Source organism: Narcine bancroftii, chromosome 8 (genome assembly GCF_036971445.1).
Source record: "Narcine bancroftii isolate sNarBan1 chromosome 8, sNarBan1.hap1, whole genome shotgun sequence".
Taxonomy (NCBI): Eukaryota; Metazoa; Chordata; class Chondrichthyes; order Torpediniformes; family Narcinidae; genus Narcine; species Narcine bancroftii.
In genome coordinates this window covers 66,465,158-66,480,808 of record NC_091476.1, presented here as the reverse complement: position 1 = coordinate 66,480,808, position 15,651 = coordinate 66,465,158, and the positions used below count along the sequence as shown (strand labels likewise).

At 55.6% G+C, this 15,651-nt stretch overlaps 1 protein-coding gene across 1 annotated transcript in view; it reads left to right on the top strand.

Annotated features, from left to right (window-relative positions):
* The window catches only part of LOC138742039 (mucin-2-like), a 198,115-nt gene that overhangs the window by 75,592 nt on the left and 106,872 nt on the right, over window positions 1-15,651 (top strand). The window contains exons 22-28 of the mRNA XM_069896231.1: window positions 2,776-2,962; window positions 3,687-3,811; window positions 4,332-4,451; window positions 7,626-7,773; window positions 9,998-10,122; window positions 10,646-10,728; window positions 12,954-13,006. Of these exons, the coding sequence (XP_069752332.1) occupies window positions 2,776-2,962; window positions 3,687-3,811; window positions 4,332-4,451; window positions 7,626-7,773; window positions 9,998-10,122; window positions 10,646-10,728; window positions 12,954-13,006 (841 nt within the window). The remainder of the gene's footprint in view (window positions 1-2,775; window positions 2,963-3,686; window positions 3,812-4,331; window positions 4,452-7,625; window positions 7,774-9,997; window positions 10,123-10,645; window positions 10,729-12,953; window positions 13,007-15,651) is intronic.

The following is a 15,651-nucleotide window of genomic DNA, read 5'->3' as shown; positions in this document are numbered from 1 at the left end:
CATTCCCTTCTATTGCACCCAGTCCCCTGTAAGGATTCCCGCCACTGCTCTCCCACCTATTCCGCTGCAAGGATTCCCTCCCACCCAGTCCCCTGCAATGATTCCCTCCCCCTTCTCTTGCACCCAGTCCCCTTCAAGGATTCCATTCCCTATTCTTGCACCCAGTCCCCTGCAAGGATTCCATCCCCTTCTCTCCTGCCCAGTCCAATGAAAGGATTCCCTCCCCTTCTCTCCCACCCATTCCCTTGGAAGGATTCCATTCTCTCATACCCAGTTTACTGCAAGGATTCCCACCCCCTTCTCTCCAACCCAGTCTCCTGCAAGGATTCCCTCCCTTTCTCTCCCACCCAGTCCCTTGCAAGAGTTCCCTCACCCCTTCTCTCCCACCCAATTCCCTTCAAGGATTCCCTCCACTTCTCTCCCGCCTAGTCCCCTGCAAGGATTTCCTCCCACCCAGTCCCCTGCAAGGATTTCCTCCCCCCTTCTCTTGCACCCAGTCCCCTGGAAGGATTCCCTCCTCTTCTCTCCAGCCCAGTCCCCTGCAAGGATTTCCTCCCACCCAGTCCCCTGCAAGGATTTCCTCCCACCCAGTGCCCTGCAAGGATTCCCTCCCCTTCTATCTCGTCCAGTCCCTGCAAGGATTCCCTCCCTCCCAGTCCCCTGCAAAGATTCATTTCCCTTCCCTCCCACCCAGTCCCCTGCAAGGATTCCCTCCCCTTCTCTCCCACTCAGTCCCCTGCAAGGATTCCATCCCCTTCTCTACCGCCCAATCCCATGCAAGGATTCCCTCCCCGTTCTCTCCCACCCCGTACCCTGCATGGATTCCCTCCCCTTCTCTCCCACCCAGTCCACTGCAAGGATTCCATCCCCTTCTCTACCGCCCAGTCCCATGCAAGGATTCCCTCCCCGTTCTCTCCCACCCCGTACCCTGCAAGGATTCCCGCCCCCTTCTCTCCCACCCACTCCCCTGCAAGGATTCCCTACCCTTCTCTCCCGCCCATTCCACTGCAAGGATTCCATTCCCTTCTCTTGCACACAGTCCCCTTCAAGGTTTCCCTCCACTTCTCTTCCACCCAGTACCCTGCAAGGATTCCCTCGCACTCAGTCCCCTGCAAGGATTCCGTCCCACCAAGTCCCCTGCAAGGATGATTCCCTCCCCCTTCTCTCCCACCCAGTCCCCTGCAAGGGCTCCCTCCCCTTCTTTCTCACCCAGTCCCCTGCAAGGATTCCCTCCCACCCAGTCACATGCAAAGATTCCATTCCCTTCCCTTGCACCCAGTCCCCTGCAAGGATTCCCCCCCCTTCTGTCCCGCCCAGTCCCCTGCAAGGATTCCCTCCCACACAGTCCCCTGCAAGGATTCCATACCCTTCTCTCCCGCCCAGTCCCCTGCAAGGATTCCCTCCCGCTATTCTCCTACCCAGTCCCCTGCAAGGATTCCCTCCCACCCAATCCCCTGCAAGAATTCCATTCTCTTCTCTTTCACCCAGTCCCCAGCAAGGACTCACTCCCCTACTCTCCTGCCCAGTGCACTGCAAGGATTCCCTCCCATGCAGCCCCCTGCAAGGATTCCATCCCCTTCTCACCCGCCCAGTCCCATAAAAGGATTTTCTCCCCCTTCTCTCCCACCCAGTCCCCTGAAAGGACTCCCTCCCCTTCTTTCTCACCCAATCCCTGCAATGATTCCGTCCCCTTCACTCCCTCCCAGTCCCCTACAAGGATACCATCCCTTTACCTCCCACCCAGTCCCTTGCAAGGATACCCCCGCCTTCCCTCCCACCCAGTCCCCTGCAAGGATTCCTGCACGTTCTCTCCCACACAGTCCCCGGGGAGGATTCCCTCCCATTCCCCCCCACCCATTCCCCTGCAAGGATTCCCTCCCCTTTCTCTCCCACCCAGACCCTTGCAAGGGTTCAATCTCCCCTTCTCTCCCACCCAGTCCCCTGCAAGGATTCCCTCCCCTTCTATCCTGCCTAGTCCCAGCAAGGATGCCATCCCCGTCCCTCCCACACAGGCCCCTGCAAAGATTCCATTCCCTTCTCTTTCACCCAGTCCCCTGCAAGGATTCCCTCCCCTTCTCTCACACCCAGTCCCCTGCAAGGATTCCCTCCCACCCAGTCCCCTGCAAGGATTCTTTCCCCTTCTCTCCCACCCAGTCCCCTGCAAGGATTCCATCCCCTTTCTCTCCCACCCAGTCCCTTGCAAGGGTTCCATCTACCCTTCTCTCCCACCCAGTCCCCTGCAATGATTCCCTCCCCATCTATCCCGCCCAGTCCCTGCAAGGATTCCCTCCCACCCAGTCCCCTGCAAGGATTCCCTCCCCCTTCTCTCCCACTCAGTCCCCTGCAAGGATTCCCTTTCCCCTTCTCTCCCAGCCAGTCCCCTGCAAGGATTCCCTCTCCTTCTCTCGCACCCAGTCCCTTGCAAGAATTCCCTCCCTTTCTCTCCCACCCAGTCCCCTGCAAAGATTCCATCCCCTTCCCTCCCACCCAGTCCCTTGCAAGGATTCCCTTCTCTTCTCTCCCACTCATTCCCTTGGAAGGATTTCATTCTCTTCTCTTTCACCCAGTCCCTTGCAAGGATTCCCTCCACTTCTCTCCCGCCTAGTCCCCTGCAAGGATTCCCTCCCACCCAGTCCCCTGCAAGGATTCCCTCCTCTTCTCTCCCGCCCAGTCCCCTCCAAGTATTCCCTCCCACCCAGTCCCTTGCAAGGATTCCGTCCCTTTCTCTCCCACCCAGTCCCCTGCAAGGATTCCATTCCCCTATCTTGCACCCAGTGCCCTACAAGGATTCCCTCGCCTTCTCTTCCGCCCAGTCACCTGCAAGGATTCCCTCCCACCCAGTCCCCTGCAAGGATTCCATCCCCTTCTCTCCCGCCCAGCCCCATGAAAGGATTCCCTCCCCCTTCTCTCCCACCCAGTCCCCTGCAAGGACTCCCTACCCTTCTTTCTCACACAGTCCCCAGTAAGGATTCCCTCCCCTCTCTCCAACTCAGTACCCTGCAAGAATCCCTCCCCTTCTCTCCCACCCTGTCCCCAGCAAGGATTCCATCACTCTTCGCTCCCACCCAGTCCCCTGCAAGGAATCCCTCGCCTTCCCTCCCACCCAGTCCCCTGCAAGGATTCCATTCCTTTATATTCCACCCAGTCCCCTGCAAGGATTCCCACCCTTTCTCTCCCACCCAGTCCCTTGCAAGGGTCCCATCCCCCTTCTCTCCCACCCAGTCCCCTGCAAGGATTCCATCCTCTTCCTTCCCACCCAGTCCCCTGCAAGGATTCTGTCCCATTCCCTCCCACCCAGTCCCTGCAAGGATTCCCTCCCACCCAGTCCCCTGCAAGGATTCCATTCCCTTCTCTTGCATCAAGTCCCCTGCAAGGATTCCCTCCACTTCACTCCCGCCCAGTCCGCTGCAAGGATTCCCTCCCACCCAGTCCCCTGCAAGGATTCCCTCCCCCTTCTCTCCCACCCTGTCCCCTGCAAGGATTCCCTCCCCTTCTCTCCCACCCAGTCCCCTGCAAGAATTCCCTCCACTTCACTCCCGCCCAGTCCGCTGCAAGGATTCCCTCCCACCCAGTCCCCTGCAAGGATTCGCTCCCCTTCTCTCCCACCCAGTCCCCTGCAAGGATTCGCTCCCCTTCTCTCCCACCCAGTCCCCTGCAATGATTCCATCCCCTTTCCTCCCACCCAGTCCCCTGCAAGGATTCACTCCCTTTCTCTCCCACCCAATCCCCTGCAAGTTTTTCATCACCTTCCCTTCCACCCAGTCCCCTGCAATGATTGCATTCCCTTCTCTTGCACCCAGTCCCCTGCAAGGTTTCCCTCCCCTTCTCTCCCGCCCAGTCCCCTGCAAGGATTCCCTCCCACCCAGTCGCCTTCAAGGATTCCATCCCCTTCCCTCCCACCCAGTCCCCTGCAAGGATTCCCTCCCATTCCCTCCCACCCAGTCCCCTGCAAGGATTCCCTCCCCTTTCTCTCCCACCCAGTCCCTGTAAGTATTCCCTCCCACCCAGTCACCTGCAAGGATTCCATTCCCTTTTCTTGCACCAAGTCCCCTGTAAGGATTCCCTCCACTTCTATCTCGCCCAGTCCACTGCAAGGATTGCCTCCCACCCAGTCCCCTGCAAGGATTCCATCCCCCTTCTCTGGCACCCAGTCCCCTGCAAGGATTCCCTCCTCTTCTTTCCCGCCCAGTCCCCTGCAAGTGTTCCCTCCCACCCAGTCCCCTGCAAGGATTGCCTCCCCTTCTCTCCCACCCAGTCTCCTGCAAGGATTCCCTCCCTTTCTCTCCCACCCAGTCCACTGCAAGTTTTCCATCCCCTTCCCTCCCACCCAGTCCCCTGCAAGGATTCCATTCCCTTCTCTCCCAGCCAGTCCCCTGCAAATTTTCCATCCCCTTCCCTCCCACGCAGTCCCCTGCACGTATTCCATTCCCTTCTCTTGCACCCGGTCCCCTGTAAGGATTCCCTCCACTTCTCTCCCGCCCAGTCCGCTGCAAGGATTCCCTCCCACCCAGTCCCCTGCAAGGATTCCAATCCCTTCTCTTGCACCCAGTCCCCTGTAAGGATTCCCGCCACTGCTCTCCCGCCTAGTCCGCTGAAAGGATTCCCTCCCACCCAGTCCCCTGCAAGGATTCCCTCCACCTTCTCTTGCACCCAGTCCCCTGCAAGGATTCCCTCCCCTTCTCTCCCGCCCAGTCCCCTGCAAGGATTCCCTCCCACCCAGTCCCCTGCAAGGATTCCATTCCCTTCTATTGCACCCAGTCCCCTGTAAGGATTCCCGCCACTGCTCTCCCACCTATTCCGCTGCAAGGATTCCCTCCCACCCAGTCCCCTGCAATGATTCCCTCCCCCTTCTCTTGCACCCAGTCCCCTTCAAGGATTCCATTCCCTATTCTTGCACCCAGTCCCCTGCAAGGATTCCATCCCCTTCTCTCCTGCCCAGTCCAATGAAAGGATTCCCTCCCCTTCTCTCCCACCCATTCCCTTGGAAGGATTCCATTCTCTCATACCCAGTTTACTGCAAGGATTCCCACCCCCTTCTCTCCAACCCAGTCTCCTGCAAGGATTCCCTCCCTTTCTCTCCCACCCAGTCCCTTGCAAGAGTTCCCTCACCCCTTCTCTCCCACCCAATTCCCTTCAAGGATTCCCTCCACTTCTCTCCCGCCTAGTCCCCTGCAAGGATTTCCTCCCACCCAGTCCCCTGCAAGGATTTCCTCCCCCCTTCTCTTGCACCCAGTCCCCTGGAAGGATTCCCTCCTCTTCTCTCCAGCCCAGTCCCCTGCAAGGATTTCCTCCCACCCAGTCCCCTGCAAGGATTTCCTCCCACCCAGTGCCCTGCAAGGATTCCCTCCCCTTCTATCTCGTCCAGTCCCTGCAAGGATTCCCTCCCTCCCAGTCCCCTGCAAAGATTCATTTCCCTTCCCTCCCACCCAGTCCCCTGCAAGGATTCCCTCCCCTTCTCTCCCACTCAGTCCCCTGCAAGGATTCCATCCCCTTCTCTACCGCCCAATCCCATGCAAGGATTCCCTCCCCGTTCTCTCCCACCCCGTACCCTGCATGGATTCCCTCCCCTTCTCTCCCACCCAGTCCACTGCAAGGATTCCATCCCCTTCTCTACCGCCCAGTCCCATGCAAGGATTCCCTCCCCGTTCTCTCCCACCCCGTACCCTGCAAGGATTCCCGCCCCCTTCTCTCCCACCCACTCCCCTGCAAGGATTCCCTACCCTTCTCTCCCGCCCATTCCACTGCAAGGATTCCATTCCCTTCTCTTGCACACAGTCCCCTTCAAGGTTTCCCTCCACTTCTCTTCCACCCAGTACCCTGCAAGGATTCCCTCGCACTCAGTCCCCTGCAAGGATTCCGTCCCACCAAGTCCCCTGCAAGGATGATTCCCTCCCCCTTCTCTCCCACCCAGTCCCCTGCAAGGGCTCCCTCCCCTTCTTTCTCACCCAGTCCCCTGCAAGGATTCCCTCCCACCCAGTCACATGCAAAGATTCCATTCCCTTCCCTTGCACCCAGTCCCCTGCAAGGATTCCCCCCCCCTTCTGTCCCGCCCAGTCCCCTGCAAGGATTCCCTCCCACACAGTCCCCTGCAAGGATTCCATACCCTTCTCTCCCGCCCAGTCCCCTGCAAGGATTCCCTCCCGCTATTCTCCTACCCAGTCCCCTGCAAGGATTCCCTCCCACCCAATCCCCTGCAAGAATTCCATTCTCTTCTCTTTCACCCAGTCCCCAGCAAGGACTCACTCCCCTACTCTCCTGCCCAGTGCACTGCAAGGATTCCCTCCCATGCAGCCCCCTGCAAGGATTCCATCCCCTTCTCACCCGCCCAGTCCCATAAAAGGATTTTCTCCCCCTTCTCTCCCACCCAGTCCCCTGAAAGGACTCCCTCCCCTTCTTTCTCACCCAATCCCTGCAATGATTCCGTCCCCTTCACTCCCTCCCAGTCCCCTACAAGGATACCATCCCTTTACCTCCCACCCAGTCCCTTGCAAGGATACCCCCGCCTTCCCTCCCACCCAGTCCCCTGCAAGGATTCCTGCACGTTCTCTCCCACACAGTCCCCGGGGAGGATTCCCTCCCATTCCCCCCCACCCATTCCCCTGCAAGGATTCCCTCCCCTTTCTCTCCCACCCAGACCCTTGCAAGGGTTCAATCTCCCCTTCTCTCCCACCCAGTCCCCTGCAAGGATTCCCTCCCCTTCTATCCTGCCTAGTCCCAGCAAGGATGCCATCCCCGTCCCTCCCACACAGGCCCCTGCAAAGATTCCATTCCCTTCTCTTTCACCCAGTCCCCTGCAAGGATTCCCTCCCCTTCTCTCACACCCAGTCCCCTGCAAGGATTCCCTCCCACCCAGTCCCCTGCAAGGATTCTTTCCCCTTCTCTCCCACCCAGTCCCCTGCAAGGATTCCATCCCCTTTCTCTCCCACCCAGTCCCTTGCAAGGGTTCCATCTACCCTTCTCTCCCACCCAGTCCCCTGCAATAATTCCCTCCCCATCTATCCCGCCCAGTCCCTGCAAGGATTCCCTCCCACCCAGTTCCCTGCAAGGATTCCCTCCCCTTTCTCTCCCACCCAGACCCTTGCAAGGGTTCCATCTCCCCTTCTCTCCCACCCACTCCCCTGCAAGGATTCCCTCCCCTTCTATCCAGCCCAGTCCCAGCAAGGATTCCATCCCCTTCCCTCCCACACAGGCCCCTGCACGGATTCCATTCCCTTCTCTTGCACCCAGTCCCCTGCAAGGATTCCCTCCCCTTCTCTCACGCCCAGTCCCCTGCAAGTATTCCCTCCCACCCAGTCCCCTGCAAGGATTCTTTCCCCTTCTCTCCCAGCCGGACCCCTGCAAGAATGCCCACGCCTTCTCTCCCACCCAGTCCCTTGCAAGGATTCCCTCCCTTTCTCTCCCACCCAGTCCCCTGCAAGGATCCCATCCCCTTCCCTCCCACCCATGCCCCTGCAAGGATTCCATTCCCTTCTCTTGCACCCAGTCCCCTGCAAGGATTCCCTCCCCTTCTCTCACGCCCAGTCCCCTGCAAGGATTCCCTCCCACCCAGTCCCCTGCAAGGATTCCATTCCCTTCTCTTGCACCCAGTCCCCTGCAAGGATTCCCTCCCCTTCTCTCACGCCCAGTCCCCTGCAAGTATTCCCTCCCACCCAGTCCCCTGCAAGGATTCTTTCCCCTTCTCACCCAGCCGGACCCCTGCAAGAATGCCCTCGCCTTCTCTCCCACCCAGTCCCCTGCAAGGATTCCCTCCCCTTTCTCTCCCACCCAGTCCCTGTAAGTATTCCCTCCCACCCAGTCACCTGCAAGGATTCCATTCCCTTTTCTTGCACCCAGTCCCCTGTAAGGATTCCCTCCAATTCTCTCCCGCCCAGTCCACTGCAAGGATTGCCTCCCACCCAGTCCCCTGCAAGGATTCCATCCCCCTTCTCTTGCACCCAGTCCCCTGCAAGGATTCCCTCCTCTTCTTTCCCGCCCAGTCCCCTGCAAGTGTTCCCTCCCACCCAGTCCCCTGCAAGGATTCCTTCCCCCTTCTCTCCCACTCAGTCCCCTGCAAGGATTCCCTCCCCCCTTCTCTCCCAGCCAGTCCCCTGCAAGGATTCCCTCCTCTTCTCTCCCACCCAGTCTCCTGCAAGGATTCCCTCCCTTTCTCTCCCACCCAGTCCCCTGCAAGTTTTCCATCCCCTTCCCTCCCACCCAGTCCCCTGCAAGGATTCCATTCCCTTCTCTCCCAGCCAGTCCCCTGCAAATTTTCCATCCCCTTCCCTCCCACCCAGTCCCCTGCACGTATTCCATTCCCTTCTCTTGCACCCAGTCCCCTGTAAGGATTCCCTCCACTTCTCTCTCACCCATTCCGCTGCAAGGATTCCCTCCCACCCAGTCCCCTGCAAGGATTCCATTCCCTTCTCTTGCACCCAGTCCCCTGTAAGGATTCCCGCCACTGCTCTCCCGCCTAGTCCGCTGCAAGGATTCCCTCCCACCCAGTCCCCTGCAAGGATTCCCTCCACCTTCTCTTGCACCCAGTCCCCTGCAAGGATTCCCTCCCCTTCTCTCCCGCCCAATCCCCTGCAAGGATTCCCTCCCACCCAGTCCCCTGCAAGGATTCCATTCCCTTCTCTTGCACCCAGTCCCCTGTAAGGTTTCCCGCCACTGCTCTCCCGCCTATTCCGCTGCAAGGATTCCCTCCCACCCAGTCCCCTGTAATGATTCCCTCCCCCTTCTCTTGCACCCAGTCCCCTGCAAGGATTCCCTCCACTTCTCTCCCGCCTAGTCCCCTGCAAGGATTCCCTCCCACCCAGTCCCCTGCAAGGATTCCCTCCTCTTCTCTCCCGCCCAGTCCCCTCCAAGTATTCCCTCCCACCCAGTCCCTTGCAAGGATTCCGTCCCTTTCACTCCCACCCAGTCCCCTGCAAGGATTCCCACCCTTTCTCTCCCACCCAGTCCCTTGCAATGGTTCCATCCCCCCTTCTCTCCCACCCCGTCCCCTGCAAGGATTCCCTCGCCTTCTCTCATGCCCAGTTTACTGCAAGGATTCCAACCCCCTTCTCTCCAACCCAGTCCCCTGCAAGGATTCCCTCCCTTTCTCTCCCACCCAGTCCCTTGCAAGGGTTCCATCACCCCTTCTCTCCCGCCCAGTCCCCTGCAAGGATTTCCTCCCACCCAGTCCCCTGCAAGGATTCCCTCCCCCCTTCCCTTGCACCCAGTCCCCTGCAAGGATTCCCTCCTCTTCTCTCCAGCCCAGTCCCCTGCAAGGATTTCCTCCCACCCAGTCCCATGCAAGGATTCCCTCACCCTGCTCTCCCGCCCAGTCCCCTGCAATGATTCCCTCCCCTTCTCTCCCACCCAGTCCCCTGCGAGGATTGCCTCCCTTTCTCTCCCACACAGTCTCCTGCTAGGATTCCATCCCATTCCCTCCCACCCAGTCCCCTGCAAGGATTCCATTCCCTTCTCTTGCACCCAGTCCGCGGCAAGGATTCCCACCCCTTTTCTCCCGCCCAGTCCCCTGCAAGAATTCCCACCCACCCAGTCCCCTGCAAGGATTCCATCCCCTTCTCTCCTGCCCAGTCCAATGAAAGGATTCCCTCCCCCTTCTCTCCCACCCTGTCCCCTACAAGGATTCCCTCCCCTTCTCTCCCACCCAGTCCCCTGCAAGGATTCGCTCCTCTTCTCACCCACCCAGTCCCCTGCAAGGATTCCATCCCCTTCCTTCCCACCCAGTCCCCTGCAAGGATTCCGTCCCATTCCCTCCCACCCAGTCCCTGCAAGGATTCCCTCCCATCCAGTCCCCTGCAAGGATTCCATTCCCTTCTCTTGCACCAAGTCCCCTGCAAGGATTCCCTCCACTTCACTCCCGCCCAGTCCACTGCAAGGATTCCCTCCCACCCAGTCCCCTGCAAGGATTCGCTCCCCTTCTCTCCCACCCAGTCCCCTGCAAGGATTCGCTCCCCTTCTCTCCCACCCAGTCCCCTGCAATGATTCCATCCCCTTTCCTCCCACCCAGTCCCCTGGAAGGATTCACTCCCTTTCTCTCCCACCCAATCCACTGCAAGTTTTTCATCACCTTCCCTTCCACCCAGTCCCCTGCAATGATTCCATCCCCTTCTCTTGCACCCAGTCCCCTTCAAGGTTTCCCTCCCCTTCTCTCCCGCCCAGTCCCCTGCAAGGATTCCCTCCCACCCAGTCGCCTTCAAGGATTCCATCCCCTTCCCTCCCACCCAGTCCCCTGCAAGGATTCCCTCCCATTCCCTCCCACCCAGTCCCCTGCAAGGATTCCCTCCCCTTTCTCTCCCACCCAGTCTCTGTAAGTATTCCCTCCCACCCAGTCACCTGCAAGGATTCCATTCCCTTTTCTTGCACCAAGTCCCCTGTAAGGATTCCCTCCACTTCTCTCCCGCCCAGTCCACTGCAAGGATTGCCTCCCACCCAGTCCCCTGCAAGGATTCCATCCCCCTTCTCTGGTACCCAGTCCCCTGCAAGGATTCCCTCCTCTTCTTTCCCGCCCAGTCCCCTGCAAGTGTTCCCTCCCACCCAGTCCCCTGCAATGATTCCTTCCCCCTTCTCTCCCACTCAGTCCCCTGCAAGGATTCCCTCCCCCATTCTCTCCCAGCCAGTCCCCTGCAAGGATTCCCTCCCCTTCTCTCCCACCCAGTCCCCTGCAAGGATTCCATCCCCCTTCTCTTGCACCCCGTCTCCTGCAAGGACTCCCTCCACTTCTCTCCCACCCAGTCCCCTGTAAGTGTTCCCTCCCACCCAGTCCCCTGCAAGGATTCCATCCCCTTCCCTCCCACCCAGTCCCCTGCAAGAATTCCCTCCCACCCAGTCCCCTGCAAGGATTCCATCCCCTTCTCTCCTGCCCAGTCCAATGAAAGGATTCCCTCACCTTCTCTCCCACCCATTCCCTTGGAAGGATTCCATTCTCTCATGCCCAGTTTACTGCAAGGATTCCCACCCCCTTCTCTCCAACCCAGTCTCCTGCAAGGATTCCCTCCCTTTCTCTCCCACCCAGTCCCTTGCAAGGGTTCCCTCACCCCTTCTCTCCCACCCAATCCCCTTCAAGGATTCCCTCCACTTCTCTCCCGCCTAGTCCCCTGCAAGGATTTCCTCCCACCCAGTCCCCTGCAAGGATTTCCTCCCCCCTTCTCTTGCACCCAGTCCCCTGCAAGGATTCCCTCCTCTTCTCTCCAGCCCAGTCCCCTGCAAGGATTTCCTCCCACCCAGTCCCCTGCAAGGATTTCCTCCCACCCAGTGCCCTGCAAGGATTCCCTCCCCTTCTATCTCGTCCAGTCCCTGCAAGGATTCCCTCCCTCCCAGTCCCCTGCAAAGATTCATTTCCCTTCCCTCCCACCCAGTCCCCTGCAAGGATTCCCTCCCCTTCTCTCCCACTCAGTCCCCTGCAAGGATTCCATCCCCTTCTCTACCGCCCAATCCCATGCAAGGATTCCCTCCCCGTTCTCTCCCACCCCGTACCCTGCATGGATTCCCTCCCCTTCTCTCCCACCCAGTCCACTGCAAGGATTCCATCCCCTTCTCTACCGCCCAGTCCCATGCAAGGATTCCCTACCCGTTCTCTCCCAACCCGTACCCTGCAAGGATTCCCGCCCCCTTCTCTCCCACCCACTCCCCTGCAAGGATTCCCTACCCTTCTCTCCCGCCCATTCCACTGCAAGGATTCCATTCCCTTCTCTTGCACACAGTCCCCTTCAAGGTTTCCCTCCACTTCTCTTCCACCCAGTCCCCAGCAAGGATTCCCTCCCCTCTCTCCAACTCAGTACCCTGCAAGAATCCCTCCCCTTCTCTCCCACCCTGTCCCCTGCAAGGATTCCATCCCCTTTCTCTCCCACCCAGTTCCTTGCAAGGGTTCCATCCCCCCTTCTCTCCCACCCAGTCCCCTGCAAGGATTCCCTAGCCTTCTCTCATGCCCAGTTTACTGCAAGGATTCCCACCCCCTTCTCTCCAACCCAGTCCCCTGCAAGGATTCCCTCCCTTTCTATCTCGTCCAGTCCCTGCAAGGATTCCCTCCCTCCCAGTCCCCTGCAAAGATTCATTTCCCTTCTCTTGCATCCAGTCCCCTGCTAGAATTCCCTCCACTTCTCTCCCGCTCAGTCCCCTGCAAGGATTCCCTCCCACCCAGTCCCCTGCAAGGATTCCCTCCCCCCTTCTCTCCCAGCCAGTCCCCTGCAAGGATTCCCTCCCCTTCTCTCGCACCCAGTCCCTTGCAAGAATTCCCTCCCTTTCTCTCCCACCCAGTCCCTTGCAAAGATTCCGTCCCCTTCCATCCGACCCAGTCCCCTGCAAGGATTCCCTTCTCTTCTCTCCCACTCATTCCCTTGGAAGGATTTCATTCTCTTCTCTTTCACCCAGTCCCCTGCAAGGATTCCCTCCACTTCTTTCCCGCCCAGCCCCCTGCAAGGATTCCCTCCCACCCATTCCCCTGGAAGGATTCCATTCCCTTCTCTTGCACACAGTCCCCTGCAAGGATTCCCTCCACTTCTCTCCCGCCTAGTCCCCTGCAAGGATTCCCTCCCACCCAGTCCCCTGCAAGGATTCCCTCCTCTTCTCTCCCGCCCAGTCCCCTCCAAGTATTCCCTCCCACCCAGTCCCTTGCAAGGATTCCGTCCCTTTCTCCCCCACCCAGTCCCCTGCAAGGATTCCATCCCCTTCACTCGAACCCAGTCCCCTGCAAGGATTCCCTCCCCTTCTCTCCCACCCATTCCCCTGGAAGGATTCCATTCCCCTCTCTTGCACCCAGTGCCCTACAAGGATTCCCTCGCATTCTCTCCCGCCCAGTCACCTGCAAGGATTCCCTCCCACCCAGTCCCCTGCAAGGATTCCATCCCCTTCTCTCCCGCCCAGCCGCATGAAAGGATTCCCTCCCCCTTCTCTCCCACCCAGTACCCTGCAAGGATTCCCTACCACCCAGTCCCCTGAAGGATTCCCTCGTCTTCTCTCCCGCCCAGTCCCCTGCAAGTGTTCACTGCGGGAAGTTCCCATGGGAGAGGGTCTCGGTTTCGTAAATGTGCCCCTGACCAGTACTGAAGTGCGTAACTTTAAGAAAGAACTGACCTCCCTGATAGAAGATCCCCAGGGATGTGCCGAACAGTTAGACCAATTTTTGGAACCAAATATATATACAATATGGGGGTCTCGACATAGAATCCCCAGCAGGGGAACAATTGATACTAACAGGTTTTGTTACCAACTCAGCCCCAGACATTAGGAGAAAATTACAAAAGACAGAAAATTGGCATGAGCAGGGAATAACCCAGCTTCTACAGATCACACAAAAAGCATTTGTCCAGACATCTGAGGATAAGCAGAAAGCAAAGGCTAACATTTTGATGCAAGCAGTTAAAGTAATAGTAGATGAGTAACATGAAAAAGGCAGGGACTGTGTGCCAGCTCCTGAATGTTGGGAGAAGCGTCGGGAGTGGGAGAGTAGAGACCAGAGATAATTTCATAAATCACGACTTCCCACTTCAGTCACTGACCAATATTGATTAAAATTCATGCTAAAAATTAAATGTCATAAATGATCGTTTTTCAATACTGTAGAATTAGCGAATTTAACTACCAGTTAATTCCAATTTATGAAATAAATTGTATTCAAATGTGATTTTGCACAAGGATTACCTGAGAGTTGAGTGATGTTATAACATTTCCAGGGAGAAATGTTTGCGCAAATAGGGTGAGTTCTATACATCTTAACTTTAAGTGTATGTGAGATAAAGAAAGGATCTGATGTGTAAAGTGGCTGGATCAGCCAGTTGAAGGGGGAGTGTGCATGTCCCTTTAAGTGCACTGTGGCACTTGAAATTGAGGCTTCAGGCTCTTGTCTTGCAGTTAGAGGTATGGAGCCCTATCAATACATTTAGTACATTTCTTCTACACATTCAGCAGTCAAGGTCCGTGAGTTTAAAGATCACCCACCTCTGGAGAATAAAGATACCTCTGGGGATTCCTATGGGGATTCCTATAAGTTTAATCATTCATTTCTCTGGTGCATTTTCCTCCGGAGTGAAATTAATGCCTCGGCACAATTTCTCTGTATTGCCCCCATTCATCAGGTTTATATTTAAATCCGGTAGTGCAGAAGTTACATTGTAAATAATCACGGAGGTAAACCCTGCGCAACTGGATTCAGCTTAATGGAGAAATAAACCTGCGAACTGGTCTATGGTGCTGTGTGAGTACTGCAATAGGTGGAATATGATTTAAATTGGTGGCATAGTTCAGAACAATTGGGTGCATAAGAATAATATCATTAAGAACTCACAGATCTTGTACCAGATGCTATTCAGTACATCTTGACTTAAGGACTGGAGAAATTGGCATGTTAGAATGAGATTGGCATGGCACCAATATTTCTTGATTCAATAATGACTCCACAAGCTCCAGGATTCATGCAGCAGAACTTTTAAGTGGAATATAATAGAAACTAGCCTGTACTTAAATTATTGTGTGTGCAATCTTCATAAGAACATCTTTTAACTTTTTTTTGGTGCCTGTTTTACAGACTGTTTTAAATAAGGCCAGCTCCTGTGAGCTGTGGCACAAGGCATTTTACTTAAGGCAGAACTAAAGGTTGAATATGTTTCAAGTTCTCTTGTGCTGCAATGTCTGTTATGTACTCACTCTAACAAATTGGAGGGTTGTGCCCCATACAGACAAGCAGCTCCAACTGCATTTTAATAAGGTCTAACATATTCAAAACCCATGCAAATATGGTTTGTGTTTCATTTTACAATTTTTACACTAACACAAAGGAAAGTCAGATTGTTATTCATTTTATTAAAATCTAGTGATTGGTTATATGTAAAAGAATGGCAAGAGGATCAACTAAAACCTGCCTGGGATGGTCCCTTCTGTGTACTTTTAATTACAGACACCGCAGTAAGAACAAGAGAGAAAGGCTGGACCCACATTCAAAGAATTAAACCAGCTTCTGAACCACAACATCACGACACACAGATTCAACCCCCAACCTGGCGTGCAGTTCCTCATCCTTCAGACCTGAAACTTACACTGCGCCGTGACAAAGTGCCGTAATGTTACATTTATTGTTGTATTTTAATGGTTTATACAGTTATTGTTGTATTTTTTATTGTTGTATTTTAATGGTTTATACAGTTATTGTTGTATTTTTATTGTCGTATTTTAATGGTTTATACAGTTATTGTTGTATTTTTTATTGTCGTATTTTAATGGTTTATACAGTTATTGTTGTATTTTTATTGCCGTATTTTAATGGGTTTTACATTTATCGTTGTTTATTCAGTTATTGTTGTATTTTGTTGCTGTTTTCAATGGGTTTTACTTTTATTGTTGTTTATTCATTTTTTTGGAATATTGTTCGTTAAATGGATATGTCACTTCAGTACTCGCTATGTTTTAAGTCCCCCTGGAATAGGGGCAGCAGAGGTTACAATTGTGCTCCTTTAGAATGTAGACAGGGCATGGATTTAATGTATAGTCATAGTGGAATATGGGTTAACAAGGGATTCCAATACGGACCAGGGGAACTGAACAGCTTTAGTGGAGTACATCTAATTTGTATCTTAGCCTACACAGGTATTAAAGAAAGGAGTTTTGAAGCGATAGCACAAAGGACATGGTGGGACAAAGACAGACAGAATGGTAGTCAGGATTGTACATGTA